The sequence below is a fragment of the Pongo pygmaeus genome, chromosome 13 (genome assembly GCF_028885625.2).
Source record: "Pongo pygmaeus isolate AG05252 chromosome 13, NHGRI_mPonPyg2-v2.0_pri, whole genome shotgun sequence".
Lineage (NCBI taxonomy): Eukaryota > Metazoa > Chordata > Mammalia > Primates > Hominidae > Pongo > Pongo pygmaeus.
The window spans coordinates 20,808,464-20,831,248 of NC_072386.2; the positions used below are offsets into that span (position 1 = coordinate 20,808,464).

General features: G+C 40.1%; 1 protein-coding gene across 18 annotated transcripts in view; it reads left to right on the plus strand.

Moving 5' to 3' along the window:
- The window catches only part of RNF38 (ring finger protein 38), a 153,358-nt gene that overhangs the window by 105,154 nt on the left and 25,419 nt on the right, over positions 1-22,785 (plus strand). For 17 of the 18 annotated variants that reach the window (XM_054500038.2, XM_054500039.2, XM_054500040.2 and 14 more), the window contains 2 exons: positions 7,261-7,454; positions 13,468-13,681. In XM_054500038.2, coding sequence (XP_054356013.1) covers positions 7,261-7,454; positions 13,468-13,681 — 408 coding nt within the window. Of the gene's footprint in view, positions 1-4,015; positions 4,039-7,260; positions 7,455-13,467; positions 13,682-22,785 lie in introns of those variants that run through there. The other variant, XM_054500052.1, reaches the window with a different exon arrangement.

Consider the following 22,785-nt stretch of genomic DNA (forward strand, 5'->3'; position numbering starts at 1 on the left):
CTCTACTAAAAATACAAAAATTGGCTGGTGCGCGCCTATAGTCCCAGCTACTTGGTAGGCTGAGGCAGGAGAATCGCCTAAACCCAGGAGGCGGAGGTTGCAGTGAGCTGAGATCGCGCCACTGCACTCCAGCCTGGCAACAGAGCGAGACTGTCTCAACAACAACAAAAAAACACATTTTACATATTGTCTGGACATAGTTTAAAAATAAAAACCTCAGCTTGTGGAGAATAAAATGAGGTAATGTTAGAAGTCATTTTGTAAACTATTGTGTGATCCAAATATAAAATTATTAGTTTTCTGCTTTCCCCAGCTTATATCCATCTTCTGCAAAACAAGGATCTTGTCTTATTTTTTGTAACAAGTTGCTTATATAGAGTGTTGATTTCTAAGTGTTTTCACATTTATTTAAAATGAATAAAATTTAGTGAGAGTTTGCTCTTCCTGGGCCCTTTGCATTTAACTGTTTTTCCTTAATTGTGGAATAAGAAACTTCATTTTTGTTAAAGATAATTAAGGCAAGTAGAGAAAGTCTGGGAGTTTAAAGGAGAATTGAAGATTCTTAACTCATGCTGTGCATATTTGTAAATCTAAGGTGAAGAGTAGTCCTGACTGATTAGAAGGAGGACCAGGTTCTTGAGAAATTCCATTTCCCCACACAAGTTGCCTCTTTGCTGCTTTGGGAAGGAAGTCCTTAGGGCTCACTAGTGGTTGCCATTAGAAGCATGTTGTAGTCACTGAGTAGAACTTGAAGCCTGTTTCTGTTTTGGGAAAAGTTTGTCTGGCTCAGCATCTCCTATTATCTCTAAGACTTGCTGATATATATAAACCCAAGATATATATTACATATAAAATTGTTTGGCCTTTAATGACTTCTGACTTGTTCATCTGGAATTATGGAATGCATTCTTATGCCTGCCTCAGGTTCATTTCACTTCTGTTGATGTTTTGGTAATAAAAATGGTTTGGTGTTAATAGAGGTGTGCTCCTAGACTCATTTTTATCAGATTTAATGCTAAGCATAAAACCTGCCTTTCCTTCCTTCCTTCCTTCCCATTATGACCTCTTTTACCTCCCTTGATCCCTAAATCTGTAGCAGTGTTCTATACTGTAATATCTGTACAATGTTCTATATTATTAAATAATAGAGACAGTACTTGTACCAGATTTGAATCAACATCTTATGAATTTTAAATTGTCAACACTTGGTACTTTGAAAAGTTGGTCCACTGGCCTAGAATCAACAAGGAGAGGAGGGAAAGAACTTCTCTGCCTGATAATTCAAAATCTAAATTATCCAAGCATCATCACCTGGGATAATAGTAGAAATGACAGTTCGTGGACCTCTGGTCCAGACTTTCTGAATTAGAGACTGGGGAGTGGGGCCAGCAATCTGGTGTTTCTGAAGCATGTAAAGGTTTGAGAACTACTCGCATAGGTAGTAATGGAAAAACCCAACTCTGTAAAAATATTTTAAAGAGGTTTATTCTGAGACAATATGAGTAACCGTGGCCTGGGAAACAGTCTCAAGAGGTCCCAAGGAAATGTACCCACTATGGTTGAATTACAGTTTTAGGGAGGCAGGAGTTACAAAGTCATAAATTAATACATGGAAGTTATACATTGTTTCAGACTGAAAAGACACGGAATATCTTGAAGTGAGGACTTAAAGATTTTAGGTGGATTCAGAGATGAGATTCTGTAATTTGCAGTTGGTTGATAGAGTAAAGCTTTGTGTAAAAATTTGGATTCAGCAGAAGGGAATCTTATAAGAAAGTCTGTTAACCAGTACACTGGGTTAGAGTGACCTGTAGGGGTGTGTGAGTTAACCCTTGTCTGGCTTGGCCTTAGGTCCTGTTTATAATTTGGTATTTTATTGTCACAAAAAAGTTCATTCTGTTAGGTCCTATAATTTCTATTTTAACATTAATTCTGGTCAGTTTTGCCTAAACTCCAGAAGCAGGGGATGGAGAGATAAAATGAGGTGTATCTAGTCTTCCTTCCTGTCAAGGCCAAGAACTCAATCTTTCTAGTTTCTCTGGGGTCTCTGTAGTCAAGAGAGAGTCAGTTCAGTCATTTGGAGGGGACTTTATTTTTAGTTTACAAAAGCAGTGGGAATATCCTTCCAGATTCAGCTTTGTATTTACTCATGTTAAGAGTCCTTGTAGTAGCGTAGTTCTGGATGAGTTTTTATGTTTTTATGTTTAGAGGTTCAGAGACAGCATGGATCATGAAAATCTGAACCCCAAATATGGTGTGAGGAGTGAACCTAAGTTTGAATTCTCACGGGAGAAACCCACTTCCACTCGAAGTCAACACAGAGCAGACATTTCCTTATTGACGTTTCCTTCTCTTTTCCACTGGAATGACTTTTTCTTGTCTTCCTTTTTAAGTGTACTACTTTGGAAATTTTGACTACTTCATGTAGGGGTCTCAGTCATAAGGCCTTATCTTCTATTCCTCCTGAGAGCATCAAAAATACAAATTTGGTTTTCAGTTTTCTCAGTTTCTGAGTCCTTGATGATTTCCCTTTTTTCCCCTGCATTTAGCATTGCATTTTAAAAGCATGTTTGTTAGCCAGGCGTAGTGACTCACACCTGTAATCCCAGCACTGTGGGAGGCCGAGGTGGAAGGATTGCTTGAGCCCAGGAGTTTGAGACCAAACTGCGCAATATAGTGAGACCTTGGATCTCCAAAAATTTTTTTTAGTTAGCTGGTCATGGTGGTGTGCACCTGTAGTCCCAGCTACTTGGGAGACTTACGTGAGAGGATCTCTTTAGCCCGGGATGTGGAGGTTGCAGTGAGCTGAGATCGTGCCACTGCACTCCAGCCTCAATGACAGAGTGAGACTGTCTTTAAAAAAAACAGGCCAGGCGCAGTGGCTCACGCCTGTAATCCCAGCACTTTGGGAGGCCAAGGCGGGTGGATCACCTGAGGTCCGGGAGTTCAAGACTAGCCTGACCAACGTGGAGAAACCCCATTTTTACTAAAAATACAAAATTAGCAGGGTGTGGTGGCGCATGCCTGTAATCTCAGCTACTCGGGAGGCTGAAGCAGGAGAATCGCTTGAACCCGGGAGGCGGAGGTTGCAGTGAGCCGAGATCCTGCCATTGCACTCCACCTGGGCAACAAAAGCAAAGCTCCATCTCAAAAAACAAACAAAAAAGTATGTTTGTTATATTTAAGCCATTATTTTTAGATTTTTGTATTTTGATTTTCACTGAATGTCCGTGATTTTATCATAAAGTAACTTTGAGTTTACATTAACAAAGTTTATACTTACATTCTATTCTGTAACTACAGTAGTGATCTTTCATGCCTTGTCCTAGGTTGATTTTAACTATCAGAAACTAGTAAACACTTTGCATCATGTTAGGAACATACATGTATTTACTCATTGCAGAACCAAGAGCATGTTTGGCCCATGGAAAAGTGAATGTAATCTTCTGACTACCCATTCCACTCAAAGAATGCTTTAGATGACAAGGTCAGATGAATTTGCATTCCTCATTGACTTTCCTGGACTGATTGTCTTTTATATATATTTTTTTATGACATAGAGCCGTCTGCTTAAATTTTAATAACAACTTCCAAGTTCTCAGTCATATATTTTGATTCTATTTAGGGCATTTTTCTCAGAGCCCTCTGACTTCTTGTTCTAATGTGGAATGATGAATTTCCACACTTGCTATACTACCATTCCTGGAATTTCATTTCATTGTACTCTCTGGGTTAATTCTGTCATTTATTGGATATTGTGTAATAGCTTCAAATAAGAGAGATAGGGAATGTTGTGAGCACACATCAAGTGATTTTCTGCTATGTAAGGAGCACCTTTGGGTCTTGATACATCTGGCAAAGGTCGTTTTTTTTTTATGCTTCCACACAAACTAATAGTGTGATTGGAGTACAAAATTCTGGGTTCAATATTCATTTCCCTCAGAGAACTTTTAGCATCTGTTTCTGCTATAGGAAGTCTGATGTTAATATAATTCTTATTTCTTTGTAGGTTACTACCGCTTCCCTTTTCTGGAAACTGTGAGAATTTCTTTGAAGTTCCTTAGAGTACTAAAATTGATAAGGGAAGTGATGAAATCATATTGCATATAGCAAACTACTTTTTAATGTTTTCCTGTATTTAGTCATTGTGGTTTCCTATGACTGAGTTAGAAAGTAAACTTATTGGCCCTGCGCAGTGGCTCACGCCTGTAATCCCAACACTTTGGGAGGCCAAGGCGGTCGGATCACCTGAGGTTGAGAGTTCGAGACCATCCTGACCAACACAGAGAAACCCCATCTCTACTAAAAATATGAAATTAGCCAGGCATGGTGGTGCATGCCTGTAATCCCAGCTACTCAGGAGACTGAGGCAGGAGAATCACTTGAACCCAGGAGGCAGAGGTTGCGGTGAGCCGAGATGAGGCCACTGCACTCCAGCCTGAGCAACAAGAGCGAAACTCCGTCTCAAAAAAAAAAAAAAAAAAAAAAAAAAGGAAAAAAGAAAAGTAGTAAGTACTCTAATGACTAGCTCCCTTCACTTCCCATTCTTTGTCTCTTCTTTGTCACCATCACAGCACAAGAGAAGTGATGGTAACTTTACTTTTCGCAGCCACTTTTCCTTACCTCTACTTTTAAAAGCTTTGCATGTCTTGTAAAATAAGAACATTTTTAGCCCACAATTTGCACATCACTGAAAATATATAAAGGTTTATAACCTAAGGGCTTTCTCTGGTCATTTGACCTTTATCATGAGTATCTGTAGCATTCGCCTCCATTTTAGGTAGTGAATTTTTAGAATTCAAAGTTCTGTGTCTTAGCTTACATTAGGCTTATTCAGAGTAGGATATACAATGTGGGGTATGTATGAAAAACTAATGATCATGATTCGTTACTAGCATTTTGTTTTTAAAAAGTCAGTGTTAAGCTGGGCACGGTAGCTCACACCTGTAAACCCAGCACTTTGGGAGGCCGAGATGGGCAGATCATGAGGTCAGGAGATCAAGACCATCCTAGCTAACAAGGTGAAACCCCGTCTCTACTAAAAATACAAAAAATTAGCTGGGCATGGTGGCATGTGCCTGTGGTCCCACCTACTCGGGAGGCTGAGGGAGGAGAACCACTTGAACCCAGGAGGCGGAGGTTGCGGTGAGCCAAGATCGCGCCACTGAACTCCAGCCTGGGCAACAGAGCGAGACTCTGTCTCACCAAAAAAAAAAAAAAAAAAAGTCAGTGTTAATCAAATCTGTTTCACCAGTTGTGGAGCCAGCCTGTTTCTGATGCTCATGTAGTTCATGTGCAGGTTTGTCAGGTCTTGATTGTTCTGCCTTTTTAAAAAAATCAGAATATTTAAATTTCAGTGGTTATTTACCTTTAAGTTTTAGGATTATCAGAACATAAGAACTAACTTTCTCACTAAAATTAAAGGATGAAAATAAGTGTACTTTTACTAGATTAGTTGGTGGTTCCTTACCCAAAGATTGAACCAACCACGGATGGGAAATAGTCAGAAAAAATGAAATAAAAGTAACAAGACAACAATACAGAATAATACAAATTTTAAAATACAGTATAACAGCTATTTATAAAACATTTACATTGTATTGTGTTGATATTGTTAAGTAATTTAGAGATTTAAAGTATATGGGAGGATGTGTGTACGTTATATGCAAATACGACACCATTTTATATCAGGGACCTGAGCATCTTAAGACTTTGGTATGGGGGAGTGGTCTCTGGAACCAGCTCCCTAGGATACTGAGGGATGACTGTGCAGTTAAATCTAGGGAGAAAATAAGGTTAGTATGGTGGTAGGAAAGTTAGAACAAAATGCTTTTGTATTTTGTATTTTAATTATAATGATAATAAAATTGATTATAATGTCTCCTAAATATAGAAGGGAAATGACATGGTTTTTGGAATACTGCTAAGTAATTTGGAATGATCAAATGTAGCCATTTACCAATTTGCTTCATTCCTTTCAGCTTAAATAATCAGTTCTGATTTATATGCTTATCTAAAATCTAACACTAATTTGTAATCCTGTATATTTTTGCAGTGGTATAAGATGATTTTTATGGTAGCTGCAGGTACTAATTATTTTGCAACCAAAAGTACAGTAATGCCCAACTAATTAGAACTTGCAGTAATAGATTGGAGATAGACGTTCTATTAGAAAACACACAACCTTATCAAATTTTCAGTTAATTTGTAACTTTGATATTTTTGGGTAGACTGATTTGGGAAATTGAGTCAGGTGGAGAACCCTGGAGTGTTATTAATGTAATCAAGTGATCCATATCAGTTTTGTAGCTAGTAAGTCCATGCTGGGACCCTTGAAAACTTTAAAAGTACTTCCAAACTGCTGTGATATTCTAGTTAAGAACTGATGACGTAAATCTGCTATTTCTTTATCTGTCTTATATAAATTTATTTTATCCATGTAACTTTTTTTTTTTTTTTTTGAGACAGAGTCTCACTCTTGTCGCCCAGGCTGGAGTGCAATGGCGTGATCTTGGCTCACAACAACCTCTGCCTCTTGGGTTCAAGCGATTCTCCTGCCTCAGCCTCCCAAGTAGCTGGGATTACAGGCATGCGCCACCACGCCCAGCTAATTTTTGTGGTTTTAGTAGAGACGGGATTTCACCATGTTGGCCAGGCTGGTCTCGAACTCCTGACCTCCAGTGATCCACCCGCCTCAGCCTCCCAAAGTGCTGGGATTACAGGTGTGAGCCACCGTGCCCGGCCCCATGTAACTCTCTTTAAAAAAAATAAATGTAGTGGCCTAAACAGATACAAGGAGGGAGCGGAGTGTGATTTAGAATCAAATCGAGGGCCTACTCAAATTATATCTCCTGCTAAGCTGAACTCACAGCTGAGAATTGATGCCTTATTGATGGGAGATTGTAGTGTAGTGTAATTTTCCAGGTGGCTTGGGAATTTAAAGAGAAGGTCAAGTACTACACAAAAGTTTTATTATGCTGTTATGTACCCTATATGTCATTATCTCATTTGCCTTAGAATGAGTTTTTAAAAACAAAGCTCATTTTTCACTTGGTATCATTTACTGTGCATCTCCCGCCCCTGTTCTATGCCATCCCAGCATTTTTTAAAGGTTTTAAATTTGAATTGATAGCATATATTTTTTTCCTTGCTTTACATTTTTAGATTTTAGGTTAAGTACATCTTAACACCTGTGCATATGCAATAATGTGAAATCCTTAAAAGATCTTACTCAGTTGATCCATTTTGTTGCATTGGCAGAGTGAAGATAGTCCAAGTCCTAAGAGACAGCGCCTCTCTCATTCAGTCTTTGATTATACATCAGCATCACCAGCTCCCTCACCACCAATGCGACCATGGGAGATGACATCAAATAGGCAGCCCCCTTCAGTTCGACCAAGCCAACATCACTTCTCAGGGGAACGATGCAACACACCTGCACGCAACAGAAGAAGGTTAGTTGATTACAATTTATTTCTTAAGTTTTCTTCCATTGGTAGATTTGTGAGTATATTTAACATCAGAAAACATTTTTTCTGTGGGCATTTCATAAACACATCACCACACATACACATACATTCACTCACGAAAAATAAAGTTGCCTAGATTTCCAGTAGGTTACAAGAGTTTATTTAGCTTATCATTGACAGATGAAGAAATGGAAAGAGGCTAAAATCAGTCCATGCCATTATATATGAAATCAGCTACTTAGGGTACAGATTGTTGTGGACTAGCCTACAATCTTGACTATTAGAAGATGCATTTTGTAGTTCGTAACTGTAAGGATATATGGAAATCTTAGAAATGAGCTACCCCTTTTCTACTCCATTCCTTTTCCTTCTGTATCCTCTAAGGCAATTAGGAGCTTAATTATGTTTCTTATAAAACCATGGAGACTCGGCACAGTAGTAGCTCATGCCTATAATCCCAACATTTTGGGAAGCAAAGTGGGAGGATCACTTGAGGCCAGGAGTTCAGACCAGCCTGGGCAACGTAGCAAGACCCTGTCTCTCTCAAAAAAAAAAAAAACAAAAAATTAGCTGAGGATGTTGGCGCACGTCTGTAGTCCAGGATGAAACTGAGACAGGAGGATTTCTTGAGCCCAGGAGTGTGAGGCTGCAGTGAGCCTTAGCTATGATTGTTCCACTGCACTCTAGCCTTGGTGACAGAATGAGACACTGTATTTAAAAAACAAAACAAAAAACAACTGTGGAGCCCATGGTATGAAAAGATGACAAGTTTAGTTCAACTTTTAGGCAATGGGATTTGGCCCTTGTCTTTTCATCCTAGAGGAGTGCATTTCTTCCTGAGTTTCTTCCTCATTAGTTGTTGCCAGAGGTCATGTATTTCTTATCCCAGGGAAATAGTGCATGGTGAGACGCATGTCCAGGATGTTGAAGGAATATCAATGATCTTGAGTTAGGAAGGTGTTGCAGACCAAATGTTTGTAACCCCTCCTCCCCAATTAATGTGTTGAAACTGTAACCTTCCTGTAACCCTCAGTGTGGTTGTATTTGGAGATGTGACCTCTAAGGAAGTGTAATTAACGTTAAATGAGGTCATAAGGTTAGGACCCTTGCCCAGCAGGATTAATGTCCTTTAAGAAGCGATGCGCCGGGGTGGCTCACGCCTGTTATCCCAGTACTTTGGGAGGCCAAGGTTGGCGGATCATGAGATCAGGAGACCATCCTGGCCAACATGGTGAAGCCTTGTCTCTACTAAGATACAAAAAATTAGCCAGGTGTGGTGGTGCACACCTGTGGTCCCAGCTACTCGAGAGGCTAAGACAGGGGAATGTGAGGCAAGGAAATCGCTTGAACCCAGGAGGCGGAGGTTGCAGTGAGCCAAGACCGCACCACTGAACTCCAGCCTGGCGACAGAGCAAGACTCTGTCTCAAAAAGAGGTGTCGGAGAACTCATCCTCCACCATGTGAGGAGACAGTGAGATGTAGTTGTCTGCAAGAGCCAGGGAAAAGATCCCTCTCCAAAAACCGACTGTGATGGTACCTTGATTTCAAACTTCTAGGCTTTAAAACTTTGAGAAATTAAGTATCTGTTTAAGCCACCCAGTCTGCAATGTTTTGTTATGGCAGCCTGAGCGGGCTGATACAGAAGGGATCTTAAAACCACCATTCTGTGTTCCAGCTGAAAGAACATAAACCTGTCTCTGAGCTATATTCTGTTGAGACATTAAGACTTTTACATTACCCAGTACCTTATTAACCAATTACATGGGAATGTTTTTAGGTAAGATAGTATATGGCTATCAGATAAATTATTTTATAGCTATTAAATATAATAAGCATGAGAAAGTATAGTTATTTCAAAGTTAAGGCCTGAGTACCTGCTGTAGTCTTTTCCTGTTTTATGATGACTAAAACAAATGTACAGTTAAAAGGCAGGCCGGGCGCGGTGGCTCACACCTGTAATCCCAGCACTTTGGGAGGCCGCGGTGGACGGATCACCTGAGATCAGGAGTTCGAGACCAGCCTGGACAACATGGTGAAACCCTGTCTCTACCAAAAATACAAAATTAGCCGGGTGTGCATTGCACTCCAGCCTAGGCAACAAAAGCGAAACTCCATCTTAAAAAAAAAAAAAAAGGCTAGCAAGGCCGGGTGCGGTGGCTGACGTGTGTAATCCCAGCGCTTTGGGACGCCGAGGCGGGCGGATCACCTGAGGTCAAGAGTTCGAGACCAGCCTGGGCAAAATGGCAAAACCTGAGATCGCGCCACAGCACTCCAGCCTGGGGGACAGGGTGAGACTCTGTCTCAAATTAAAAAAAAAAAAAAAAAAAAAAGGCTAACAAATACATATACCCACCACCTAGGTGAAAATAGCGTTATTGATCCCTCAAAGGCCTCAGGTGCTACCGTTCCCCTTCATTTTTCTTAGAGGGTAACCTTGTTCTGGAATTTGACATTATTCCCTGTTCAGTCATAGTTTTTAATACTTAGGAATATACTGTTAAGACAATATGCTTTTGGTTTTTGCCTGTTCTCATTTAAATGTGTTTTTCTTTGACTGTTTATTAAGCATTCTGTTTTTAATGTTGGTAGCAGTAGCAATAGTTCTATTACTGTGATATAATGTTCCATTATATTAATGTACCACACAATTTATGTATCCGCCTACTGTTGTTGGCTAGTAGCTATGCCCAGTTTCTTACCTTTTTTATTGGAAATGTAGTTTCAGTCTTGTTGCCCAGGCTGGAGTGCAATGGTGCGATCTTGGTTCATTGCAACCTCCGCCTCCCACATTCGAGTGATTCTCCTGCTTCAGCCTCACAAGTAGCTGGGATTACAGGCGCCTGCCACAACACCCAGCTAATGTTTTGTATTTTTAATAGAGATGGGATTTCACCATGTTGGCCAGGCTGGTCTCAAACTCCTGACCTCAGGTGATCCATCCACCTCGGCCTCCCAAAGTGCTGGGATTGCAGGCATGAGCCACTGCACCCGGCTCTTAGTATTATAAACAATACTGTTAGGAACCTTTGTGTGCACATCTCTCTGTGTACATGTGCAAAAGTTGCATTAGGATGTAAGTCTAGGAGTAGAATTGCTAGGTCATAGGAAATGCCTTGGACCAGGAAGGGAGTGTCAGAAATGTGTGTTTACAGATGATGGTAATGGTAACTAGCTTTGAGTTCTTTGAGAAGCATCATGGTCCTCGTTCATAGCAACACAAAGGAGTAGTAGAGAGTATTTACCACCCTGAAAACTGGCTCTCCTGGTGTTTTTTTCAGCAGTGTGTCTTATTCTGTATTCTGTTCTTGTTTACTAAATATAGGTTACCTATAAGCATAGCTGCCAGATTTTCTCCCAGAAACAGGCTGTGCCAAGCAGATGCAATTTTTAACAATAATCTAGCAGGATTTCAGTTACAGAGGTGAATGAACCCAAAGCTAGGTATTTGAAAAAAAACGAAGTGAAAGAGGGATACTATTAATAAATGCAATAAAACAAAGAACTGTGAATAAACAGGGCCATTACACTCAATTAACAATGAACTTCAAGAAACAATAGAACAAGCAACATCGAATTTTAGAGTACATGTAATATGAGAGATGTGAGAGGGAGAGGGATGAGGGATATTGTACTCATGAAAATATCAACTAGAAATGTTAGCTGGTAAAACTTAATAGAAAAAGTGAGTTCATTTGGCTGGGCGCGGTGGCTCACGCCTGTAATCCCAGCACTTTGGGAAGCCGAGGCGGGCAGATCACAAGGTCGGGAGTTCAAGACCAGCCTGGCCAATATGGTGAAACCCTGTTTCTATTAAAAATACAAAAATTAGCCGGGCAAGGTGGCAGACGCCTGTAATCCCAGCTACTCGGGAGGCTGAGCCAGGAGAATCGCTTGAACCCAGGAGGCAGAGGTTGTAGTGAGCCGAGATCGGGCCACTGCACTCCAGCCTGGGAGACAGGGCGAGACTCTGTCTCAAAAAAAAAAAAAGAAAGAAAAAGTGAGTTCATTCTGGAAGATCAAGTGGAGGAAATTTCCCAGAATGTAGTGTAACAGGGCAAAATGAAAAATGTGGAAAAGTAAATTTAAGTATGAACACAGAGTCATAAGTTCTAAATGTCTACTAATATTTCCAGAAGAAGACAATACGAGAACATTTTAAAAGAAATAATGTAGGCCAGGCGCGGTGGCTCCCACCTGTAATCCCAGTACTCTGGGAGGCTGAGGCAGGCGGATCACCTGAGGTCAGGAGTTCGAGACCAGCTTGGCCAACATGGTGAAACTCTGTTTTTACTAAAAATACAAAAAAAAAAAAAATTAACTGGGCTTGGTGGCGGACATCTGTAATCCCAGCTACTTGGGAGGTTGAGGCAGGAGAATCGTTTGAACCTGGGAGGCGGAGGTCGCAGTGAGCCGAGAGATCGTGCCATTGCACTCCAGCCTGGGTGACAAGAGTGAAACACCGACTCAAAAAAAAAAAAAAAAGGTTTTTAGTCCTAAGGTGGAGGGCATCTTGAATTCAATATAATACAGTAAGTAGAGTTTGAAGCAAAAATGCAAAAAGGATTGTATTAAAAATAAAGTTAGAAGAAACAATTAATGGAGCAAGAAGCTGGAGGGACAATATCAAGAGCACCTTTGCGAGTTGATCTCATAAAGGAGTGTCCCTTGTTCTCTTAAGATTGGAGAATTAGGAGTAAGAAGAAACAGATTTAGAGGAACAGAGTGGGAAGATTAAGGAAAAAGTGACCGTAAAGAAAGTTGCTGAAATGACACTTGGAGTTCTTCCTAGAAGGGAGATGTTTGACCTCCTTTGCCCAATGTAGAGTACAATTTTAATGAGGCAGAGTACTTTTTCAAGTTGCTTTTGTGCTGAGCCATTGTAAAAAGCAGTTTTAGAGAAGAACAAAATGAAAGTTTAGTCACAAAATTTTTATTAAACTATGTCGATGACTAGTACATGGAGAGTAAATGTGACTTGCTTCAATAAGCAAATTCTCTCCCTCTCTTTTTTTTTTTTTTTTAAGACATGGTCTCACTCTGTCACCCAGGCTGGAGTGCAGTGGCGTGATCTCGGCTCACTACAGCCTCGGCCTTCCAGGCTTTAGGTGATTGTCCCACTTCACCCTCCCAGGTAGCTGGGACTACAGGTGCACACCACCACGCCCGGCTAATTTTTTGTATTTTGGGGTAGAAACAGGGTTTCACCATGTTTCCCAGTCTGGTCTCAAACTCCTGGGCTCAAGGGATCCACCTGCCTCAGCTTCCCAAAGTGCTAGGATTACAGGCATGAGCCACTGCACCTGGCCCAACAAGCAAGTTCTAATTTAAAATTCTACATAAGTATATATACCTTGTGTGTACCCATAAAAATTAAGTTAAAAATTTTATATATTCTTGGAATATTTATGTTGATACTATCAGTCATATTCATCGCGTGTTTACCCAGTTTCTATCTGCAGTTGTCAGCAAGTTATATGTTTCTTTGGTTATTTCATGTTTTCTCATTTTTTAAAAGTGTCATTTTGGCCACATAGGAACTATGTCTTATGTATGTGTTAGCTAAATAGACAAAAAGGTGCCTATTAGGTATATGAGGAACACTGACAAGGTATCTACAGATTAAAGTTCGTTTTATTATAATATTTAAAAAGGGAGAAAATGGTAGGTTAAATTATATGAAATTGTTGCTATTAGACTATTTTTTACTTATAAAAAGGGCAATTTCTTATGATTCAAGAAAAAATTGTTTGTAGCTGTTGATTTCTAAATACTTTCAGAGATGAATACCAATACTCTTTGCTTTCATTATTGTATAAAACATATACCTTGTATTTAAATTTGTAAGTTTTTAGAGCTGATGGGGAATTTTAGCAGTTATTTTTATTTAATAATAAAGCTTACCTTAGCATGTACTATTGATAGATATCAAAGAAAGACAATACAGAATCCTGATGGATCACAATAAGCATAATGACTTTCTTTTTGACATTTATTACAGTCCTCCTGTCAGGCGCCAGAGAGGAAGAAGGGATCGTCTGTCTCGACATAATTCCATTAGTCAAGATGAAAACTATCACCATCTCCCTTATGCACAGCAGCAAGCAATAGAGGAGCCTCGAGCCTTCCACCCTCCGAATGTATCTCCCCGTCTGTTACATCCTGCTGCTCATCCACCCCAGCAGAATGCAGTCATGGTTGACATACATGATCAGGTAAAATAACAGAATGTCTTGGAAATACAGAAGCTGAAATTTTGTGGCAGTTTGAGATTTTTTTTTGGCTTTTTATTGCAAATGTCTTTTAGTTTTACCTAAAATGAAGTTATTTAAGTTCCTCATTCCTTTTAAGAATTGAGATTTAAATTCTACACAGCTTCCATAGAAGAAAGTTGAACTTAAAAAATTAGTATCAGCCCAGCACGGTGGCTCATGCCTGTAATCCCAGCACTTTGGGAGGCTGAGGCAGGCGCATCACTTGAGCTTAGGCATTCGAGACCAGCCTAACACAGTGAAACCCTGTCTCTACTAAAAATACGAAAATTAGCCAGATGTGGAGGTACATGTTTATGATCCCAGTTGATGCAGAAGAATCACTTGAACTCAGGAGGTGGAGGTTGCAGTGAGTCACGATCGCACCACTGCACTGGGTGGCAGAACGAGCCTTCATCTCAAAAAATAAAAAAAAGGATCAAGGTTATGAAAGCTTAGAATGAATTCATGTATGCTTGATTTGAAATTATTGATTTAAGATTAATAGGAAATAGCAGACAACTGGTGGTTTGAGTACGTATCCCTGTTTCCTAGTTTCTTCTGGAATAATTCAGTAAGACAGTTGGGTACATCTTTGCTTATAGGTTTTCATAGGTCTCCAAGGAGATGACAAGTACAAGGCTACAATGTTTCATTTCCCTTTTCTTCCTGCCAAGAACTGAGGGACCAGCTGAGGAGAGGGGTTGCCTATCTTCAGAGCCTGAGGATGAAGACCACAATTTTATGGTGGTCTTTTCTGTGGAGTTTCTGAGGTCAAAAAAAAAAGACATGTGTCTAAGCATGTCCTTATAAAAATTGCTGGATTTTAAGGATAAGGGGGAAATCTTGTGAGTTTATAAACCAAAAAAATTACCAGAGAAAGCTAATGAGAATAGGATCTCATTTTTCATCTACTGCACTAGATAATAAACAATAACACATAGTGACAATTGAGAAAATATCTTACCTAGATACTCTTCTTATGCCAGACGTTTTTATTATGTTTATGAGACACTTAAAAATTGATCATGTAGGAAAGCTTACCTTATTTGTGGCCGTAACCTGATAAAAGTATGGATATAAAACACTGAAAAACACAATTGTACCTTCTCCCCATCCCCTTGAGCAAGAAAAGCAAAATGGAGGAAAGTGTTTACAAAGTCCCATTTTGTAAAGCATGATTAATATGTATATGACTGTATGTATATAGGACTATGTGAACACAGAGAAAAATATAGAGAAATACATACTAGGCTTGTAGGGTAAGTGCTAAAGTGAAGGAGGGGTGGTGGTTAGTGATGGAGCCAAAGAAAGAAAAGACTGCATTTCAGAAAAGGCAAGGTCTCATTTATGTAGTAGTGTTAGGTGTTGAGTCTGTATATTGGAATATGAAAACATTACATATGTAAATAACCAGAACAACACAAGAATTAGAAATCCTGAGCAGACCAGTAGCCATGGCAGAAATTATAAAAGCATAACAAAATCTGTCTTTAAAATTAAAATTACACCTGAGGCCAGGCGCAGTGGCCCACGTCTGTAATCCCAGCACTTTGGGAATCTGAAGCAGGCGGATCACCTGAGGCCCAGGAGTTTGAGACCAGCCTGGCCAACATGGTGAAACCCCGTCTCTACTAAAAATACAAAAAATTGGCTGCACGTGATGGCAGGCACCTGTAATCCCAGCTACTAGGGAGGCTGAGGCAGGAGAATCGCTTGAACCTGTGAGGTGGAGGTTGCAGTGAGCCAAGATCGTGCCACTGCACTCCAGCCTGGGCAACAGAGCGAGACTCCATCTCAAAAAAATAAAAACATTTGAATTCTTGTCTAACCTTTAAAGAACTGGTAATTCCAATTTAAACTATTCTAGATCTTAGAAAAAGATAGCTTCCAAATATATTTTATGAAACTAACACAACCTTAACAATGAAACTTCATAGACGAATACAACAAAAGAAAGCTGTTGACTAGTTTCCCTCATGAATACAGATGAAAAAGTTTTAAATAATAAACCATAGCTAGCGGTGTATTAAAAGAATAAGCTGTTTTCAGCAGGAAGGTGTGAGAACAATTTTTTAATTAAAAAAAGTCAAAAAAGAATAATCTGTTGGAATCCTATTTTAATATACCTAGTGATGTATTAAAAGAATAACGTAATATTGAACCCGTCCTGCATGGGTTCAATATTAGGAAATCTTTCAAGATAATTGGTTTTATCAACAATATAAAGGAAAAATATTAATAGGCGCAAGAAATATAAAATCTAGCCATCATTTCTTATTAGAAGGTCTTAAAGTGTAAAAAGGAAGGACTTTAATTTTCAATACGTGGTAGGAAGGCTTATTGATAGCATTCCTTTTGCTTGAGGACAACTGAGCGTGCTAGATAAAATACTCTAAGTATCCTGAAAGCATCAAAAGAGCTAATAGAAGAAATCAAAACTAAGGGAAAGTGGGGTGCTAGTTCCATCCTTAAGGCATTTGTTCATTTGAGCAAACCTGAACTTTAATTTTGAGTCTGTCAGGAGGCAAAGGGGACAAAAATCAAAGACTATTTAAGGAGTCACTTTCTGTATAGGAGACCCTTCTTACGTAAAATACCAGGCACCTTAAGTCACTGTATACCCAGAATACAGGGATATCCGATCACTAGGATAAGACTGAGCAGAAGTAAATTTGCAGCCCAAATTCACATGACTCTGTGAAATTAGTGAAAATTCATTTAAAGTAATGGGTACCTCGGGGGCCTAGAAAACAGAGGCAATTTCTCCCTGAAAGAAGGAATCTTCATTTTGGTTCTCAGTTCCTCCAATAATTTTTCAAGAACAGCGGGCAATAAACAAAGTTAACTCAGTACATGACAAAAAGGGCTATAATTGAAAACCAATAGAAACAGACCTACAGTGAATTCACCTACTTCAAACATGCTTAAAGGTGAAACTGAACACTTTCCTGCTACCTGGAATAAACCAGGATGCTGACTATTACCACATCTATTCAGTAGGCTAAGCCAGCAGAAAAGACAAGAAGAAAAAACATTAAGAATAGGAAAAGAACAGGTAACACCATCAATATTTGCAGTCAAACTGATTATATTGATAGAAAATCCCGAAGCATCTTAGGTAAGTGTTAGAACTAAGAATTGAACAGATTGAAATGTTACAAAAATGAATATACAATAATCAGTATGTTTTTTTAATACCAGAATCAAACAGAACATGAACAACTTTTTAAAAGATACATTAACACTGAACAACCCAGACGTACTAATCAGTTGCAATATGTAAAGCTTTTTTTTATTCTGTTTGAGAGGAAAGGGAAAAAGGTCTAATAAAATCATTTATTTTTATTTGATGACATAATTGGAATTTTGAACGTGACTGCATGTTTGATTTTAAATAACTTTCTTTTAAAAATATAATAATGCTATTGTGGTTAAGTGGTCTTATTTTTTAGAAATGCATACTAAAATTTTTTTTTAAATGATAGGGTCCTGGGATTTGCTTTAACAAAACACATGAAACAAAGCAGTATATTCAGGTGGATTGGCTATGGTTTAATGGTTTGAGGGCTGGGTGGTGGATATGGGGGTTTATCCTACTGTTTTTGAACATATTTGAAATTCTCTGTAATAAAAATTCAAAGAAAAAATACCACTGAAAAAATCATAGTAATACTAAAGAAGTTAAGTATCAGTCTTGGCCAGGCACAGTGGCTTGTGCCTGTAATCCCAGCACTTTGGGAGGCTGAAGGCGGGTGGATCACAAGGTCAGGAGTTTGAGACCAGCCTGGCCAATATGGTGAAACCCCGTCTCTACTAAAAATACAAAAATTAGCTGGGTATGGTGGCGCGCACCTGTAGTCCCAGCTGTTCGAGAGGCTGAGGCAGGAGAATTGCTTGAACCCGGGAGGTGGAGGTTGCAGTGAGCCAAGATTGCACCACTGCACTCTAGTCTGGACCACAGAGCAAGACTCCGTCTCAAAAAAAAAAAAAAAGTTAACTATCAGTCTTAACAAAAGTGGTTTAAAACCACTGTGTAGAATACCAAAGCATTATTGAGAGAGTTTAAAGAAAACTTACTTATTTTTTGAGACAGAGTTTCGCTCTTCTTGCCCAGGATGGAGTGCAGTGCAATGGTGAGATCTTGGCTCACTGCAACTTCCACCTCTCCAGTTCAAGCGATTCTCCTGCCTCAGCCTCCCGAGTAGCTGGGATTACAGGCACTTGCCACCATGCCTGGCTGATTTTTTGTATTTTTAGTAGAGGTGGGGTTTCACCATGTTGGCCAGGCTAGTCTCAAACTCCTGGCCACAGGTGTTCTGCCTGCCTCAGCCTCCCAAAGTGCTGGGATTACAGGTGTGAGCCACCGCGCCTGACCACAGGAAAACTTATTTAAATGAGAGATTTGACTCAAAAGATCCCGTTTTTTTAAGGCTCTTAGTTCTTAAAAGTGGCACATAATAGAATTAGTATAATCCCAAATAAATTTTCAGTAGATTTTTGGTGTAACTTGAGAAGATGATTCTATCATTTTTAGTGACAATTTAAAAGACCTGAAATTGTCTACAGCCATAGAAAGTGAACTACTGATAGTTGTTTCTGTAAAGTTTTATTGGAACACAACCACACCTATTTGTTATCTGTATTGTCTTTGGCTACTTTGTGCAGAGACCATGGCCCACAAACCTAAAACATTTACTTTCTAGCTCTTTAAGAAATAATTGGCCCACTGACACCCTGGTCTTAAGGTCTAGACCAATTATTTCTCAGAGTATGAGCTGAATCAGCTGAGCAGCAGCAGCATCACCTAGATACTTGTTAGAACTGCAGATTCTCAGACTGTACACTAGACTTACTGAATCAGGATCTGTGGGTGTGGGACTCAGCAATCTAGTTTACCATGCCCTCCAGGTGATTCTAATGCACATTGTAATTAGAGAACCACTGTTCTAGTCATGAAAGAACAGGTGGGCAAAGTAGCTTCTCCAGTTACTAGGAATTATTATAAAACTATGGTAATAAAGACATTTATGCCAGCATAGCCAAATAAGCTAATGAAATAGAATATAAAACCTAGAAGCCAACACATTTTCTGTGAATATGGTCATATGCTACATAATAACGTTTGACCAACAGACCACATATATGACAGTGGTCTCATAAGTTTATAATACCATATTTTTACTATATCTTTTTTGTGTTTAGATACACAAATACAGGGGTTAGAGGTACCAACCCTCTACACTGTTGAAAATACACATATAATGGTTGACTCCCTCAAAAACTAATAGACTAATGTTGATCAATAACACAGTTGATTAATACATATTTTGTATATTACATACTGTATTCTTATAATGTAAGCTAGAGAAAGTGTGATAAAAACTCATAAAATACATTAAGTTGATCATCATAAAGGTCTTCATCCCTGTGGTTTTCCCGTGGGGTAGGCTGAGGAAGAGGAGGAGGAGTTGGTCTTGCTGTCTCTGGTGGAGGAGAGGCAGGCACACTTTATGCAACTTTTATTGAAATGTGGGCAGGGCACGGTGGCTCATGCCTGTAATCCTAGCACTTTGGGAGGCTGATTTGGGCAGATCCCTTGAGGTCAGGAGTTCGAGCCAGCCTGGCCAACATGGTGACACCCCATCTCTACTAAAAATATAAAAGTTAGCCAGACGTGGTGGCGGGTGCCTATAATCCCAGGTACTCGGGAGTCTGAGGCAGGAGAAATGATTAAACCCAGGAGGTGGAGGTTGCAGTGAGCGAGATTGCACCACTGCACTCCAGCCTGGGCGAGAGAGTGAGACTGTGTCTCCAAAAAAAGAAAAAAAATAGTTTGCATATAAGTAGACCCGTGCAGTTCAGACTCATGTTGTTCAAGGGCTAACTGTACTTCCCTTGTGTTATAATTACCTACAGGGTTTAGTATAGCAACAGCAACATGCTGTACAGGTTTGTAGCCTAGGGACAATAGGCTATAACATATAAGCCTAGGTGTGTAGTAGGCTTTCTGCCATCTTGGTTTGTATAAGTACACTCTATGATGTTAGCACAACAATGAAATCACCTAATGATACATTTCTCAGAATGTATCCCCATCGTTAAGCCACGCATTTTGGGTATATATACATGGCATATGACTTGATGAATGTAGGTGAGTTGGAACAAGACAGAATTGCTAATAAGTGGTTCTGGGACAGTTGGGTGACCAAATGAAAACATGACATTTTGAGGGTCAAAATTAAAAAGACTGACAATTCTATTGCTAGTGGAAGTAAAAAGTAGCATGATATTTTGGAAACCTGTTGGTCAGTTTCTAATCATGTCAAACATACACCTACCCAGTAATCCAGCAATTCCATTCTTAGTGTAATCAAGAGAATTGAGTGCATATGTCCACACAAAAAAATTTCTACAGGATTGTTTATAGTAGCTTTCTATGTCTGTTTTTTGGAAAGGTTTGTATTCATCAAAAGTTCTCACTGTGGTGCTCCACTGTAGTCCCATCTACTTAGGAGGCGGAGGCTGGAGGATCCCTTGAGCCCAAGTGATTGTGCCATTGCACTTTAGCCTGGGTGACAGAGTGAGACCCCCATCTCATAGATAGATACATAGGTAGATAAGGATGGATGGATGGATGGATGATAGAGCAAGACCCCCGTCTCATAGACTGAAACAACCAATCACCGTGAAGACAGCGAAAAGATACTTAACCAACAAAAGACCAGGCTGGGGTTCAAGCCTCGGTGGTACAACCATAAAGAAAAACAGATTAGGGCCAGGTGTGGTGCCTCACGCTTGTAATCCCAGCACTTTGGGAGGCTGAGGTGGGCGGATCATGAGGTCAGGAGATCGAGACCATCCTGGCCAACATGGTGAAACCCCGTCTGTACTAAAAATACAAAAATTAGCTGGGTGTGGTGATGCACGCCTATAGTCCCAGCTACTCGGAAGGCTGAGGCCGGAGAATGGCTTGAACCCGGGACGCGGAGGTTGCAGTGAGCCAAGATCGCCTGGTGACAGAGCAAGACTCTGTCTCAAAAGAAAAAAAAAAATGGTAACCAGAAAAATCAGGATAGTGATTCCTTTGATAACTGGGATCAAAGAGTGGCTGTGAGATCATTTTGACCAGGAAAGGGTCCTTGAGGTGGGGGTCATTGGGGGATTTTGGCAATGTTCTGTTTATTGACCTACGTGATGGTTACATGAGTGTTCATCTGATGATTTTTTTTTTTTTTTTTGTAGTCTTGATGTTCATACTTTATGTACTTTGGTACTTTGCTTGTATTTTACAAAGTATTTTACAATGAAGTTTCTGAAAAGAAATATGAAACTCCTCCTCCCCCTCCCCCGAGATGGAGTTTTGCTCTTATTGCCTAGGCTGGAGTGCAATGGCTCGATCTTGGCTCAACTGCAACCTCAAGCCATTCTCCTGCCTCAGCCTCCCGAGTAGCTGGGATTACAGGTGCCCACCACCACGCCCAGCTAATTGTTTGTATTTTTGGTAGAGATGGGGTTTCACTATGTTGGCCAGGCTGGTCTCAAACTCCTGACCTCAGGCGATCCACCCACCTCGGCCTCCCAAAGTGATGGGATTACAAGCATGAGCCACTGCGCCCGGCCCTATTCATTGATTTTAAAATGTACTATTTCCATATTTTAACATCTCCAAATTTGGGATGGATGCTTGTCACAATTGATGGCATCTTAATCTTGGTGTCAGCCAAGCAGTAGTTGTAACACAGTCTTCATTGCTTGTGCTGTGCATCATATGTCTTGCAGTTAACCCATAGGGATTAAGTGGTTGGTAGTGTTTAGGGGGTGTGGCAGGAGGTGAGTTTAACATAAACCTCCAAGCAGGAGTCAAAAGTAGACAAGCTGTATATAATTACACCCCTGACTTAAGAATCTAGCCTCAAGTATCCTTTGTTTCTTTTATGGATAGTTTTAAGAAACGCTGCTGCATCACCAACTCCCTTGATGGCACTGAACCTTTTGTGGGAAAACCAGACAATGACACTGAAATTAAAAGTGATTCACCAGAGTCAGACTCTGAAAGTGAAGAACTGTTAGAACTAACTAATTTCACTTTTATTTTCCTTTTTTGAATGCTCAAGTATTGTATGATCTCATTTAAAGTGCTTCTAATAAATATATAAAATTTATAAGTGACCAAGCGTTATGTTAGTTAAACAGAAGTATTTTTCTTAGTATGGGGAAAAAATGGCTACACAATCTGGCCGGACGTGGTGGCTCACGCCTATAATCCCAGCACTTTGGGAGGCCGAGGCTGGCGGATCACGAGGTCAGGAGATCGAGACCATCCTGGCTAACACGGTGAAACCCCGTCTCTACTAAAAAATACAAAAAATACAGAAAAAATTAGCTGGGCGTGGTGGCGGGCACCTGTAGTCCCAGCTACTCGGGAGGCTGAGGCAGGAGAGTGGTGTGATCCCAGGAGGCAGAGGTTGCAGTGAGCCGAGATCACGCCACTGCACTCCAGCCTGGGCGACAGAGCGAGATTCTGTCTCAAAAAAAAAAAAAATATATATATATATATATATATATGTGTGTGTGTGTGTGTGACTAAGTGTTATGTTAGTAAAATAGAAGTATTTTTATTAGTATGGGGAAAAAATGACTATACAGTCTGATGTCTTGGATTCAGCAAAATATGGTACTTGGCCGAGCACGGTGGTTCATGCCTGTAATCCCTGCACTTTGGGAGGCTGAAGTGGGCGGATCACATGAGCTCAAAAGTTGGAGAACAGCCTGGGCAACACAGTGAAACCCTGTCTCTACAAAAATAATAATACAAAAATTAACTGGGTGTGGTCGCATGCACCTGTAGTCCCAGCTACTTGGGAGGCTGTGGTGGGAGGATCACCTGAGCCCCAGGAGATTGAGGCTATGGTGAGCCGTGATGGCACCAGTGCACTCCATCCTTGGCAATATATCAAGACTCTGTCTCAAAAAAAATGTGTGTGCAGTTGGTCGGGGTGGGGGGGTGGTATTTGTGACAAAGGCTGTTTATCAGAAATCAATAGTTTTATTGGTAAAATTCATCA